This window comes from Pan paniscus, chromosome 16 (assembly GCF_029289425.2).
Source record: "Pan paniscus chromosome 16, NHGRI_mPanPan1-v2.0_pri, whole genome shotgun sequence".
NCBI classification, from domain to species: Eukaryota; Metazoa; Chordata; class Mammalia; order Primates; family Hominidae; genus Pan; species Pan paniscus.
In genome coordinates, this window is record NC_073265.2 from 38563777 (window position 1) to 38580342 (window position 16566).

Here is a 16566-nt window from a genome sequence, read left to right on the forward strand (position 1 = left end):
AGCAAAGTCATGTTGAGCAGGAACGTAATGTGTAGAGTAGGATGAAAAGTGGGCTGGAAGTGAGGAAGCTTGGATTCCGACTCTCTTTTCATTCTGAGCTCTGTGAGCTGGAACTGTTGCTTCGCTTTGTGTTCTCCATTGGCTTTTTCTGTTCTAGCAGTCTACAGACCTATACATTTAAAAAATATGGTTCTAGTGAAAAAGCTTATGGCTATGTCTTAAATGGGTTTGGAAGAGTACCTTTTATTTATCTTTTCATTTTGTTTTTGGAAAATCCTTTCTTAATGGCAGCTAAAGTGTTTCATTTTCATTTGCTGTATTTATTTTCTGAGAAAAATTCAGTTCTGTGAAAAATTCAGGAGCTCCATCACTTTTTCATGATTGTTTTGTTTGGAAAGCCAATTGCTAAGTATCAAAGTTATTTTCTACTTATTCGATAACCATATAGGGTCCAAGTTTTCCATATTGAAAGATTATCTTCTGGCTTGTTGGCCAGAATAGTTGTCTGGTCCTTAAAGCTTCTTATATAATTAATTTTTTCTTTGCTGTCACTGTGACCAGCAGATAATATTCTTCAAATGTTTCAGTTGGTTGCAAGTTACTGAAAGGTCCTAAGTGGCAGAGCAACCTCAGAGGAGGATAGCCCCAGGGGAATTAAGTTGACGCAGGCATTATGTCCTTCCCTCCTTCAATCAATACATATTTTCACATGGGTATCTTTGTACCATGTGAAATTGCAGTCTATTCTCTACTTTCAAAAGCTGTGACTTTCTCTTGCCGGGCCCAATTGCTTACACCTGTAATCCCAGCACTTTGGGAGGCCAAGGCGGGCAGATCATGAGGTCAGGAGATCGAGATCATCCTGGCTAACACGGTGAAACCCCATCTCTATTAAAAATACAAAAAATTAGCCAAGCGTGGCGGCATGCGCCTGTAGTCCCAGCTACTCGGGAGGCTGAGGCGGGAGAATGGCGTGAACCCGGGAGGCAGAGCTTGCAGTGAGCCGAGATCGCAACACTGCCCTGCAGCCTGCGGGACAGAGCAAGACTCCGTCTCAGGTAAAAAAAAAAAAAAAAAAAAAAAAAAAAAGATGTCTGGAAAGTAATGAGGCAAGAAGGAGGGGTTCAGAAGAATGCAGAAATTAGTGGGAATAAGATAAAGGATGGATAAAGGATGGTTAAAAAGGATGGGGAAGACAGATGGTACAAGAGTAGCAGGTAGTAACATGGGGAAAGGTTCAAATGAACAGTGGAGCTACTTGTAAGCCCTAGTTCCTTCTGAAGCCTTGTGACTGTCTCACTGGGTCAGGCAGAGAAGGTGTTGGACATACTGGAAGGGGTCCTGGCAAGGCCTGGTGTGAGCCACTGGTGCCACAGACACAACCTCTGGCAAAGTATTGCTTTGTTTAAAAACCACCACCACCTCCACAATTACCCTGCCACCATTAAAAATGTTAACATCAGTAGGGAAGGTGTGACTAAGACTGGGCAGCCTGAGCAGGTTGCTTGTTTTCCCCAAAAGAGGGAGGAGGAGGGAAGCTGAAATGGGTTCAAGGAGGAGCACTGCCAAAAATAATCTTTACATCACCCTCCCTGGTCCACTTATGGCACTTCAAAATTCCTTTAGTGTTTCTGAAGGGCTTCTTGGAAACTATTTGTATGAAAAGACAACTAATTGAGTGAGTAAATTAACGGCTTGAATACCTAGAATACCTAAGTTGCTATACACAAGCAGAAAATCTTAGAGTGATCTGAGCTAGACTGAATTAAAAAGGCATCTCCTACTTAGCATATAGGACAATGTATAGAACAACTTTGTGACCCAAGTGGAGAGAAGGGGGGTTGGGAAAGAGCACCATTGCTAGCTCTCTTTTTCAGTTGAACCTTTTCCTGCTCTTCAAGAGAAAATCAGTTTAGAATCTAAAGAAAGGAGCAGGGAGGAGGAAGGAAACTATACTTACAGAGTGAGGCTTTTTAAAAAAATTAAATTAATGTTAGAACTTAAATTATATGAAACAAAGTAAATAATGAAGGAAAAAGATAATGTTTGTTGAATTATAAAGTATCTTTTGTAGCCAAACAAAATGTAAACAGAAAGAAATGACTAAATTTTAAGTAGAATTTACTGGAGAACACAAAACAATTTTGAAACCAAGTCAGTTATATGTGAGACAGCTCATTCACTATTGGTTCCCTTGTTTTACTTAAGACAAAATGGTTAATGCCTTTTGTTTTTGTTTTGACACTTGTTGAAGTTAGAGAGGATTAATTGCTGCATTATCGCCCAAGCTATTAAGGGAGATGAATGACAAATTTTAGTGGATCAACTATGATTACAAAAGTTAATTTACTTTGTCTTCCTCAGAAGTCTTTCTGCAATGTATTCCATGGTGAGGCTGCTCAGCCTCTCGCATCCATTCTTTAACAAGGTCATAATGGGGAAGAATGAAGTGCAAATCCATTGTTGCATGCTCTTTCCCTATGACCTTAAGTGCTAACATGCATACCCTGTCAAAAAAAAAAAAAAAGAGGGAGGGAGCCATTTCACCTCCCCTTAGGAGTTCACTTCTCTTTGGGCCTCTTTGACTTATGAATATATATGCCATTTGCAGGACCCAAACCCACTGCTCTTCAATGGCCTTTAAGTGGCTTACATTTCTAAAGTAGACATGTGGGCATATTTTCTTATCCTTTCTCATTTGAACACTGAAGGCTGTGGTTTCTTGACTGTAAAGCAATTTGAAGGCACGGTGTCTAACCTGGCTGTAAAAATCATAGAAACTGCTAGAAGTTCCCTTACCTGTGACTCTTGCCATTTCCCAGAGAGCAGAAGCTAGAAGTCTTCCCAAGTAAAAAAATACACTGCTGACTGCTTATATTATATATAATTTTTAAAATATTTTAAGGGAAATATCGTAGTCCAGCAGCCATTTATTAGAACCTAGAATTCCTAGAATTGTGCTGGGCTGGGGTCAGAGAGATGGATGTGACCTGTTCCTAAATTCTAGATTTCCTGAAATAATTTATTTCATATCCATTTGTATAATATATATTTACTTATTTAGAAAGAAATGACACAGAATTTAAATACAAGGCATAATTTCTTACCTTCCCTCTTTTTCAAGTGTGTAGTGCAGTTGGGTCTCCTGGATCTCCTCCCCACCCTCTCCATTGCTCTGTATCTTGCAACTTAGTAAGTGCTTTATGGTCGAATTAGTTCACTTAAAAGTAGGAAATTTGACTTTGGCTATATTGGGTGCCTGGATAGTTAATTCTGTGAACACACAAGGATCAAAGAGTAACATTCCTCATAATCTCCATCCCTCGTCTGCCCTAGCCTTTGCCATCATGCTTTATAAAGTAGAGGCTGCCTTTGTTGCTTTAACAAACCCTTCTACATTATTCCCAATCTAGTCATCACAATCATCAAAGTGGGATCCGAGGGATTTTAGGGTTTTGGTTTTTGTAATTCTTGTATTGCCTCTCTGATGTGCAATAGCTCAGGAGATATATTTTTAATGTTTTATTGTTCTTCCAGAAAAAGGTGCAAACATGAAAAGTTCACTAAACACCCTTGGTTCACTTACTTTTCTTTCTTAATTTAAAGAGTATATCGGTCTAACTTTTGGTCTTCTCAGAATTTCTATGGCATATGCCAAAGGGCCTATTAAGTACCAGCAGGGAACACTGCAGACAGACCTTTCTGCCTTTATAAGTGTATACAGCTGGGCAGGCTGCTGACCAGCTGCTGGGGCAGCCCTGACTTGTGATCAGATGTGCCACTGACTTGGGGTCAGAAGGCTATTTATAATAGCACTTATCATTCTTTATTTGGGAAATTTGAGCCCTGATTTCAGACCATGTGATTGATGCAATTCAGTCCATTTTCATCTGTAGCAGGCAGGGTGGTGACAGAGCAGCTCTGGAGACTCAGTAGCAAATATCTTTACCTACAAAGACTTCCAGCTTCTGCTCCCTGGAAACTAGTAAAAGTCTCAGGAAAATAGACCTCTGGCCCAGTTCCTATAGGTTTTACAGCCAGATTAAAAATAATACTCTGTTTGCTTTAGGTTCAATTTTGAAAAACCACAGCTTTCAAAAACTGTTCAAATGAGAAAGTATAATAAAATATGCCTTTTAGAAGTTGGATTGAGGACCCTTAAAGACTTGATAACTTGAGTCCAGCAAAACGGCATATTTTAGATCTTAGAAAATCAAGTAAGAAGGCACAGTATTCTTCTCTAGACCATGTCATGGCTGGCTTTAATGCCCATATTTTAGGGTCTTCCAGAGACACTTCAGTGACACCTCAGTTTTCCCCAGCATCTTCCACAGTAAGAGTTTGATATGACTGCATATGACAACCATTTTTTTTTTTGAGATGGAGTCTCACTGTGTCACGCAGGCTGGAGTGCAGTGGTGCAATCTCGGCTCACTGCAACCTCCACCTCCTGGGTTCATGCAGTTCTCTGCTTCAGCCTCCTGAGTAGCTGGGATTACAGGTGTGCACCCGGCTAATTTTTGTATTTTTAGTAGAGACGGGGTTTCACCATGTTGGTCAGGCTGGTCTCAAACTCCTGACTTCATGATCCGCCCGCCTTGGCCTCCCAAAGTGCTGGGATTACAGGCGTGAGCCACTGCACCCGGCATGACAACCATTTTTTAAATCCAACAAACTGCAAACAGGCCCTTTGCCAACCTAGAAATTTAGAATAATCCAAGGATCCCAAGGTCAGAGAAATTTTTTAGCCTGGATGATGGGATTTCAGGCTTAGTCACTGGGCCATAAATTGAATGTTAAAGGGATAGGAGGAGATCAGTGATGTTTATTTGTTTGTAAGCATTTTTTTTTTCTTTCTTAAATACCTATGTTCATTTGAAAAGCGTATTTTAATATATATAATAAAGCAGATGATAAAAAGAAATCAACTGAGAAGAATCACTGACAGGAAAATCAATTACTGACATGCAGTAATTCTGATGTTCTAGAGTAGAGGTAGTATTCTATTGATATGTCCAGGAAGTAAAATATCTCATTTAGATTGAAAAAAAGAGACAAAATTGTGCTAAATTAATCATAGAGCCTTTAATCCACTAGTAATTTGGAGTGAATTTTATTAAGAAGAATTAATTGTAAGTACGTGTTAACTTTCGTGTCAGGATAAATTGCATCTTTTAAAGCTAAGTGATCTGTGTACATTGTGATAGGGCCTTTCACTTTGGTTGAAATCTTAGGTTTGAAACTGTGCCTGGTTTACAGTAACTAAAATTAACTCTAGCTGTGTGGTCCTTTATATAGTTGTTGCCACCCCAATCAGATATATCTCATCTGATGTCAACTTCTGAGTCCAATAATCAGACTAGCTCCAGAAGGCACAGGGAAGGTGGTGTGGACCTCTAGGGACTGCCCTCCGCTTTGTGGAAAGGCTTGGTTAATTTTCCATTAGAGATTCAACCAACCACCGACCCAACCTGGAGTTTAATAACAAGCTTTTTGTTGATAAGTAAGTAAGTTTATTCATTGAACTAGGCTATCTGTTCTAGGGGACTGATTCTTCTTTGTGAAACAGCCTGGCCTTAAGAATGCAGCTGAAATAGCCATTGGGGAAAACTTGTATAAGACTGTACATTTTAAATTTTGATTTGTCCTCATTTGGAGTGACCTTCTGGTTCAGGGTTGCCTACATTTCTTTTACCATTGCCTGTTTTATCTTAACGCCTCCTTCCTGATTTACCTGTAAGCTTGCTATACAACTCTTCAAGTGGCTACTTTATGGAATCAATATTACAGTGGGTTATTGCCAGTCATGAAATGGGAGGAGTACTGTTGACTTACCACTTGGAGTCAAAACCAGGGACTAGATTTAGATAGAATGAAAAAATTCCAAATCACTCTCTGAAACAGTATAAATGTCTTAATGTCCTAAAATGTTTGATGACACCTAAAAACCCCGCATGTATTTTCTTCTTAGAACTTAGATAGGCTATGTGTTCTACAAACACCAAGCAAATCACTTGTATTTTCATGTATAGGTTCTAATATTTTTTTCCTCATTGTTTTAGGAAGTTTGGGGCTCAAGGGTCACGACTTACTGGAGCAGGATGGGGAGGCTGCACAGTATCAATAGTACCTGCGGACAAGCTGCCCAGCTTTCTAGCAAATGTGCACAAAGCTTATTACCAGAGGAGTGATGGAAGCTTAGCACCGGAGAAGCAAAGTTTGTTTGCTACCAAACCTGGAGGTGGGGCTTTGGTTTTCCTTGAGGCCTGAAAAAATGTAAAAAATCTGAGAGAAACTACTTAGGGCACTTAGGAATTGGCAGGACTTTCTGTGCCACAGTAAATTAATCTTCCTTCTGTTTTGTATTATGATGAACGGTTGCTATTATATCAAGATATATTTTCAAAGAAATCGTTGAAAGCTCTCTATGCTTCATAATGATTATTTTTCCATCTTAAAATATGGTTTTACTATTAAGAGCCAAGATCATGCTTGGACAGATCTTTTAAGAATAATTTACTGAGATTTATTGATTTGAAGATTTTAAAGATGAATGGTAAAACACACTCTTAATACTGATTACATGGATTGGACTTGAATTAAATATATTGTTACAATTAAATTGATACCACTGAATTGTATGCATTATTCTTGAATAGAGTTCATTTCTGATTTCTCTTAGTATTCTTCTTCCTCAAAGTTGTAGTTGTCTGTTGATGATGGTGATGATGACGATAGCGATGCCACACATTCTCTCTCAATTTCAGCTTCAGAACGCTATGAAAATAATACATGATTAAAGTTTCACAGATCTTCTTGGACATTGTATAATTGAATTTGAATGTGAGATTTCTCCAGTTATCAAGAGACTAAGGATTTTTTTTTTTTTTTGACAAAAGGAGGATACAGGAAGAAAATTCAGACTCATTTGAATATTTGTAAACCATGTAATATATAAATAACCACTTTCAATTCTTTTGGCCCTGAGCTATCTCCATTACTTAATAGAAAAACTTAGATAAAAAGCACTTTAAGACTCTTCTATTCACATTGAAATAAAGAATTAGCTAGATGATAATTCAGATAATTCAGTTTGTTCATAGAATTACTTTCTTATCAATCACTCTTTTTCTACTACTTTTTCTCAAATACCTCTCTAATCCAAGAGGCACTTCCAAGAAATCCCACACATTCCTTATATCCCTTTTTTGCTTGTCTAGCAAAGCTTGTTTGTATATATGCACCCCATTGTAAAGCAGGTATGCAGGTATGTGGGTGAAAGTGACTATGAAAAGACTTGACTTAATGAATTCTGGGATTTGTAATGGTATTGATGGGTATCTCTGTATGTATATCAAGAGTGGGCAGAAATGTTTGGCTGGTGATGGCAAATGACTGGCTTTCTCTTGTGGATGGACTATAGGAAGCACTTTCTGAATTATGTAATGATTTGGACCAAAAAGTATTTTGCTGAAATACTCAGGTAATTGAGATAGCAATGGTTTTATGGCATGAATTATCCAGAAAAATATCAGAATTACTTATTATTCTGTGATTTCATTAGCTCATTAATGTTTAACTCACAGATTGGGCATCACCATCTAGAATTTCAGTTTAAGGGAGGCCTGCGCAAAGCTAGTTTTATTTCTTAAAGGATAACAGTCATACATAGAATACTAGGAAAGCCAATATTCTATTTAAAAATAAACTTCTGATGCATTTTCATTCTTAGCAGAAAGGTAAATGCTTGAGAAAGCTTGAGTCAAATTTGTTAAAAGAATTTTGAGTTCTATAAATCCAAAAATCTGAAACCTGAATTTATTTAAATTTATAATCCTTTATTTTTTAATACCGTGCCATTTTCCACAAAGGATTTGTGGTTGGTATATAATTCTTTAAAGATACCTGGATCAGTGTTAAAAAAAAAAAAAAAAAGGCACTTGTCATTGTTTTGCTATTCCATTTACAATTTTCACCAGGTGATTTCTTCTTCACAAAAGGTGAGTAAAAATTTCCAATGTGCACTCTTCTTTGGGGGACACACATGGTCATTCTAAGCGAGGGATCTATTCTATATTTGTTTTGATTTCTCTCTTGATAAAAAGAACTATGTTTCAGTCTTACTATCACTATGTGGTATCTAGATATTATGAGAGATGCTAAACTTACCTGGAAGGGATAGGGCCGGGGCCATTAGAAAAAAGATCATGCAGTAAATGGACTTTGAGCATGGCCCTAAAGGATGAGTAGAGTTTAAAAGCTGTGGAGTGCACACTGCAGATGAGCAAAGCCTATGGGTATAGGCAAACATGGTGTGTGTAGGAGGCTCAGTGAGAGTGAAGGCTTTGCTTTGGTATGTAGTGAAGAATAAGATTGACTACACTGGCTGGAGCTAGCTTTTGAAGAGTCAAATCCAGGCAGCATTTAGATCAGGGGTTATAGCCCAGCAGCCCATGGGCCACATCTGGTCTGCAGATGTATATAGTTTGGCCCACAGAATGACTAAAAACTTGGGCTCCAAATCAGGAGATTGTACAAGCAGTATCAGATATTCTGCATTACTCAGAATCTGGATTACTGAGTGGTGGAATATCTGATACTACTTGTCCAACATTTCTACAGGGCATCAATGAACTAGGGCTGAGATAGTAGCTGCCTTGTTAGATGAGGCATGGCTATCCAGTGCGCTACAGTTTCCACAACTGCTTGTATAATAGTTTCCCTGACACTCAAATCATTTACCACTTACCAGCTGAGGTCACTTGCCCTTTATCAGGACACTTGCACTGTTGTTTTCCTATTCTAATTAGGTATTTCTCTGTGCCCATGTCCCTATCAATAGTAGGGAAGATAGACCAAAAAAAAAAAAAAAAAAAGAGAGAAAGAATGAATATTTTTGTGTGTGGATGTAAAAAATAGTCCTTAGCTGGGAGTGGTGGCATGTGCCTGCTGTCCCAGCTACTCAGGAGGCTGAGGCAGGAGGATCACTTGAGCTGAGGACTTCAAAGCTACAGTGAGCCATGACTGCAGCACTGCACTCCAGCCTGGGAGACAGGTGACAGAGTGAGACCCTGTTTCAACAACAACAACAAAAAAGAATAGTCCTGTTTGCTTATTATACTGTCCTGTTTGTATATTATACAACACCCAGGTGTTTCACTCTTTCTATCACTTTTCTGCCCCATGTAGGAATTTGATTTGATCCATTTTTGACATTATACTAGCAGCCAATGGGATTGCTCTAGATTTTTGAATGGAAGCCTTGACATGCTGAAAATAAAAGGCTCTCCTCTATCCCTGACCTCCAATTGTCCAGCATTCAGACATATTGTACACTAGTCTCTACATGTTCTTGTCTGTTGGGAGAGAAGAAGCCCTTCAGACTTAACAAGAATGCCCATAAGTAAAGAGAAGCAAAAGAGAAGATGACAAGGAAAATCAGAAAGATGGAACAGGCTCCTTTCTTTTCTTTCTTTCTCATACTTGAGTCCTGTTTAGAACCTTATCATATTCTGCCTTGTGTTTCCATTAATTGAGGGCAGGAACCATTCATCTAACACAGCTGTTGGTACCCAATATGATTTTGTTGAATTATTAATGAAAAACTTACAATTTTAAACATCAGTGATTATTAGTTTGTAATTCTAACTGCATTTGGAGCTTTTCAGTTACATAAACTGTTCCTGGTCAGAAGCTGGAAATGGGGAATGTGAACATGAGTTGTCACTAAATATGTAAAACAGATTTTCTTACATGTGCATGTAGATGATTAAGTAACAAGAATATATCCTCTCCTGCCACTGTAATTTGGGTGTGCCACCATACATTGCTTATGAAATATTGTCCAGTCTATATAAAAGAAGCTAGAGAGAGAATTCTCAATTATTTTCAGAAAGAAAACCTACCAGTTTATGTAGGAACTTCTCAAAGTCCTGTTTCACTTCATGAGGTTTCTTGGTAGCCTTTGCTTGGAGTCTAATCATGGAATAAAGAAAATCAGTAACCAGACTAATTGTCCTTATATTGACACCATCTAAATAGCCAACATTTATTAAGAATTTAATATGCTGGGCATTCAAGCACTTTACATATATTAATTCAATTACCCTTAAAACTTCTGAAGTAGGTACTCCTATTATCCTATTTTATAAATGAGGAAACAGGCTGAGATAGGTTCAGACACCCACCCCCGCTGCATGTGCACACGTGCCCCCCCCCCACACACACACACATCCACAACAGTCATACACTTAGCAAGGAGACAGTCTGAACCCAAGCACTGTGACTCAAGCCTTCAGTTCCACCCACTGTGTGGTTCTCATCCCAGCAGTGGCACATCCTCTTCAGTTAGATGGTTTACACAGTATTGCTTTAACTGATTCCACTCATAAGGCTCTAGCCCAGACTTTAAGGAGTGACAGTGGGGAGAGAAGAGTAAAAGAGACTGGCAAGGTAGAGATACAGGAAAGAAAGAGAGGGAGATGGAAAAGGCCAGTGGGTGACAGTGCTTACTAGACTGTAAGCTCATTGTGAGCAGGGATCCAGGAATCTCATGATATCTGTCACCAAGTATTCATTCAAGAAATATTTATGAAGGACTTGAATGGTTGAATTCAGGAAGCAGCAGGAACCTTTCCAGAGATCTAAGAATGAGGGGAGAAGCAATGGTAGCTAGGCAAGGAAGGAAAGAAACTTGAGACAAGGAGAAACATTAGTAAAAGTAATACAGATGAGGAAGAGAAACGGAATAAAGGATATATAAGACTATTAATTTCACTGGCAATTTTCAAGTGAAATATTTAAAAACTATTTTTCCATGAAATTGGCAGGAAGTAAAATTTTCCGCAAATCCCAAATACACGTTGCTGAAGCAGCAAGTTTAGATGAGCTATTTAACCCCTTGCCAGGCCTAGCCGAGGTTTCTTCAGCAGTTAGACTAGTGCACCCCTGAAGGCAGAGTGGGTTTACTTAGTCGGAGGTTCTCTTGCATTCGTGCTCTGTGACTGGTACATGCCCCCTCACTCATTCTCTCTCTGCTTGTTTTGTCTTCTCAAGCTGAGTTTCCTCCTTGCTGATTGCTCTTTAGGCTTCACATTTTTCCTTCCATGCCAGTCTCAAATCTGGCTCTTAGTTTCTCAGTAACACCTTCTTAGAATCTCCTTGAACTGCACAGTATCCTTAGAATCTGTCTCATCTCACTAAGTTAAAATCACTCCCTCTTCCAAGTCACTCTTTTAGTTTACAATCTCCCCTCTTTAAAAAAAATTAAGTTTTATTGACATATGTTACATACCATAAAATTGACCCATTAAAGTGTACAGTTCAGTGGTTTTAGTACATTCATGAAATTTTATAACATTACTAATCCTCCCTCTTTCTGATTGCCTTTCCTCTCATGAATATCTCTTTTGAAGATTACAAATGGAAGCTCATACATTGTGCCTATAACTTTAACAAGCACGTGGGATTTATATATCCAAATACGTATGTTTCAACAATGTGCCATTGCATTAATCATATTTGAATACTTCTTGTGAGTTACTCTAAGAATTGTCCTACATTCTTCTGCATATTCTCAGTGGTGAAAATTCTTGTCCTATGTGGATTTGATTTTTGGAAACTTGTAAGAGTCACCTGGAATGGAACCTTGTAACAGGTGTTGTGAAGCAGAAAGCTGGGTGATAAAGTTTTTGGTGAAAAGTGAGATAAGATCCTAAAGTAGTGGGTTGAAATTTTCTGATGTGACTGGAAAACTAGCTTTATAAGTTCTAAAATAGTATTTAGAAGTGTGAAGTGTGACTGGCACAAAGTTATAGTCTCCCTAGGGGGCTTGTCTGAAGGGCTGGACTTGTCTGATACTTCTTATTCTGCACGTGCTTGCGGGTATGTTGGAAGAAGTAGGTTAATCTCAATACTTTATAGTTGTTCTTCCTATAGTTTAATTTATAAAATAAATGAGCCCAATTTTGCTTGCTTCATTGAGGAAAAATGTTTATATGCATAGAGGAAGAAGGGAAATAAAAAACTAGCCCAATAGAGACCAGCTAAATCTGTTGTTTTTCTAGTTTACAACTTCCATAGGATGGGGCAGGCTTATAGGTTTATTTTGAAAAGGACTTGAGCTTAAGTCCTATGGCTGGAGAGTAAAAATAGATGATGATAATGTTTAGCAATTAATTAGCAGAGTAGATGATTTTGTGAGTAAAGAAAGTTAAAATGTTACTCCAGATTAACTGTTAACTAGAAAACTTTTGCAGTTTTGTGGTTTTATGTAACATCTCTTCAATTAAAGATGATCTTAAGCACTACCAAGCTGAATAAGAGACAAACCTATCAGTCTTGGAGCCAAGATGGCCGAATAGGAACAGCTCCGGTCTACAGCTCCCAGCGTGACCGACACAGAAGACGGGTGATTTCTGCATTTCCATCTGAGGAACGCAGCTCCTCACCAGCAACAGAACAAAGTTGGATGGAGAATGACTTTGATGAGCTGAGAGAAGAAGGCTTCAGACGATCAAATTGCTCTGAGCTACGGGAGGATATTCAAACCAAAGGCAAAGAAGTTGAAAACTTTGAAAAAAATTTAGAAGAATATATAACTAGAATAACCAATACAGAGAAGTGCTTAAAGGAGCTGATGGAGCTGAAAACCAAGGCTCGAGAACTACGTGAAGAATGCAGAAGCCTCAGGAGCTGATGCGATCAACTGGAAGAAAGGGTGTCAATGATGGAAGATGAAATGAATGAAATGAAGCGAGAAGGGAAGTTTAGAGAAAAAAGAATAAAAAGAAATGAGCAAAGCCTCCAAGAAATGTGGGACTATGTGAAAAGACCAAATCTACGTCTGATTGGTGTACCTGAAAGTGATGAGGAGAATGGAACCAAGTTGGAAAACACTCTGCAGGATATTATCCAGGAGAACTTCCCCAATCTAGCAAGGCAGGCCAACGTTCAGATTCAGGAAATACAGAGAACGCCACAAAGATACTCCTCGAGAAGAGCAACTCCAAGACACATAATTGTCAGATTCACCGAAGTTGAAATGAAGGAAAAAATGTTAAGGGCAGCCAGAGAGAAAGGTCGGGTTACCCTCAAAGGGAAGCCCATCAGACTAACAGCTGATCTCTCTGCAGAAACCCTACAAGCCAGAAGAGAGTGGGGGCCAATATTCAACATTCTTAAAGAAAAGAATTTTCAACCCAGAATTTCACATCCAGCCAAGCTAAGCTTCATAAGTGAAAGAGAAATAAAATACTTTACAGACAAGCAAATGCTGAGAGATTTTCTCACCACCAGACCTGCCCTAAAAGAGCTCCTGAAGGAAGCGCTAAACATGGAAAGGAACAACCAGTACCAGCCACTGCAAAATCATGCCAAAATGTAAAGACCATCGAGACTAGGAAGAAACTGCATCAACTAACGAGCAAAATAACCAGCTAACATCATAATGACAGGATCAAATTCACACATAACAATATTAACTTTAAATGTAAATGGACTAAATTCTCCAATTAAAAGACACAGACTGGCAAATTGGATAAAGAGTCAAGACCCATCAGTGTGCTGTATTCAGGAACCCATCTCACGTGCAGAGACACACATAGGCTCAAAATAAAAGGATGGAGGAAGATCTACCAAGCCAATGGAAAACAAAAAAAGGCAGGGGTTGCAATCCTAGTCTCTGATAAAACAGACTTTAAACCAACAAAGATCAAAAGAGACAAAGAAGGCCATTACATAATGGTAAAGGGATCAATTCAACAAGAAGAGCCAACTATCCTAAATATATATGCACCCAATACAGGAGCAACCAGATTCATAAAGCAAGTCCTGAGTGACCTACAAAGAGACTTAGACTCCCACACATTAATAATGGGAGACTTTAACACCCCACTGTCAACATTAGACAGATCAACGAGACAGAAAGTCAACAAGGATACCCAGGAATTGAACTCAGCTCTGCACCAAGCAGACCTAATAGACATCTACAGAACTCTCCACCCCAAATCAACAGAATATACATTTTTTTCAGCACCACACCACACCTATTCCAAAATTGACCACATAGTTGGAAGTAAAGCTCTCCTCAGCAAATGTAAAAGAACAGAAATTATAACAAACTATCTCTCAGACCACAGTGCAATCAAACTAGAACTCAGGATTAAGAATCTCACTCAAAGCCGCTCAACTACTTGGAAACTGAACAACCTGCTCCTGAATGACTACTGGGTACATAACGAAATGAAGGCAGAAATAAAGATGTTCTTTGAAACCAACGAGAACAAAGACACAACATACCAGAATCTCTGGGACGCATTCAAAGCAGTGTGTAGAGGGAAATTTATAGCACTAAATGCCTACAAGAGAAAGCAGGGAAGATCCAAAATTGACACCCTAACATCACAATTAAAAGAACTAGAAAAGCAAGAGCAAACACATTCAAAAGCTAGCAGAAGGCAAGAAGTAACTAAAATCAGAGCAGAACTCAAGGAAATAGAGACACAAAAAACCCTTCAAAGAACCAATGAATCCAGGAGCTGGTTTTTTGAAAGGATCAACAAAATTGATAGACCGCTAGCAAGACTAATAAAGAAAAAAAGAGAGAAGAATCAAATAGACACAATAAAAAATGATAAAGGGGATATCACCACCGATCCCACAGAAATACAAACTACCATCAGAGAATACTACAAACACCTCTATGCAAATAAACTAGAAAATCTAGAAGAAATGGATAAATTCCTCGACACATACACTCTCCCAAGACTAAACCAGGAAGAAGTTGAATCTCTTAATAGACCAATAACAGGAGCTGAAATTGTGGCAATAATCAATAGCTTACCAACCAAAAAGAGTCCAGGACCAGATGGATTCACAGCCGAATTCTACCAGAGGTACAAGGAGGAACTGGTACCATTCCTTCTGAAACTATTCCAATCAATAGAAAAAGAGGGAATCCTCCCTAACTCATTTTATGAGGCCAGCATCATTCTGATACCAAAGCCAGGCAGAGACACAACAAAAAAAGAGAATTTTAGACCAATATCCTTGATGAACATTGATGCAAAAATCCTCAATAAAATACTGGCAAACCGAATCCAGCAGCACATCAAAAAGCTTATCCACCATGATCAAGTGGGCTTCATCCCTGGGATGCAAGGCTGGTTCAATATATGCAAATCAATAAATGTAATCCAGCATATAAACAGAGCCAAAGACAAAAACCACATGATTATCTCAATAGATGCAGAAAAAGCCTTTGACAAAATTCAACAACCCTTCATGCTAAAAACTCTCAATAAATTAGGTATTGATGGGACGTATTTCAAAATAATAAGAGCTATCTATGACAAACCCACAGCCAATATCATACTGAATGGGCAAAAACTGGAAGCATTCCCTTTGAAAACTGGCACAAGACAGGGATGCCCTCTCTCACCACTCCTATTCAACATAGTGTTGGAAGTTCTGGTCAGGGCAATTAGGCAGGAGAAGGAAATAAAGGGTATTCAATTAGGAAAAGAGGAAGTCAAATTGTCCCTGTTTGCAGACGACATGATTGTATATCTAGAAAACCCCATTGTCTCAGCCCAAAATCTCCTTAAGCTGATAAGCAACTTCAGCAAAGTCTCAGGATACAAAATCAATGTACAAAAATCACAAGCATTCTTATACACCAACAACAGACAAACAGAGAGCCAAATCATGAGTGAACTCCCATTCACAATTGCTTCAAAGAGAATAAAATACCTAGGAATCCAACTTACAAGGGATGTGAAGGACCTCTTCAAGGAGAACTACAAACCACTGCTCAAGGAAATAAAAGAGGATACAAACAAATGGAAGAACATTCCATGCTCATGGGTAGGAAGAATCAATATCGTCAAAATGGCCATACTGCCCAAGGTAATTTACAGATTCAATGCCATCCCCATCAAGCTACCAATGACTTTCTTCACAGAATTGGAAAAAACTACTTTAAAGTTCATATGGAACCAAAAAAGAGCCCGCATCGCCAAGTCAATCCTAAGCCAAAAGAACAAAGCTGGAGGCATCACACTACCTGACTTCAAACTATACTACAAGGCTACAGTAACCAAAACAGCATGGTACTGGTACCAAAACAGAGATATAGATCAATGGAACAGAACAGAGCCCTCAGAAATAACGCCTCATACCTACAACTGTCTGATCTTTGACAAACCTGAGAAAAACAAGAAATGGGGAAAGAATTCCCTATTTAATAAATGGTGCTGGGAAAACTGGCTAGCCATATGCAGAAAGCTGAAACTGGATCCCTTCCTTACACCTTATACAAAAATCAATTCAAGATGGATTAAAGACTTAAACGTTAGACCTAAAACCATAAAAGCCCTAGAAGAAAACCTAGGCATTACCATTCAGGACATAGGCATGGGCAAGGACTTCATGTCCCAAACACCAAAAGCAATGGCAACAAAAGACAAAATTGACAAATGGGATCTAATTAAACTAAAGAGCTTCTGCACAGCAAAAGAAACTACCATCAGAGTGAACAGGCAGCCTACAAAATGGGAGAAAATTTTC

General features: G+C 38.7%; 2 protein-coding genes across 11 annotated transcripts in view; one reads left to right on the top strand and one right to left on the bottom strand.

The window, feature by feature from the left end:
* The window catches only part of GALK2 (galactokinase 2), a 175114-nt gene extending 168475 nt beyond the window's left edge, over positions 1-6639 (top strand). For all 10 annotated transcript variants that reach the window (XM_008956851.4, XM_055098569.2, XM_055098568.2 and 7 more), the window contains one exon: positions 6063-6639. In XM_008956851.4, coding sequence (XP_008955099.3) covers positions 6063-6270 — 208 coding nt within the window. In that variant the 3' untranslated portion in view covers positions 6271-6639. The remainder of the gene's footprint in view (positions 1-6062) is intronic.
* The window catches only part of FAM227B (family with sequence similarity 227 member B), a 300149-nt gene continuing 290082 nt past the window's right edge, over positions 6500-16566 (bottom strand). The window contains exons 15-16 of the mRNA XM_055098575.2: positions 9906-9975; positions 6500-6777 (exon numbers count right to left, since the gene is read on the bottom strand). Of these exons, the coding sequence (XP_054954550.1) occupies positions 6679-6777; positions 9906-9975 (169 nt within the window). The 3' untranslated portion in view covers positions 6500-6678. The remainder of the gene's footprint in view (positions 6778-9905; positions 9976-16566) is intronic.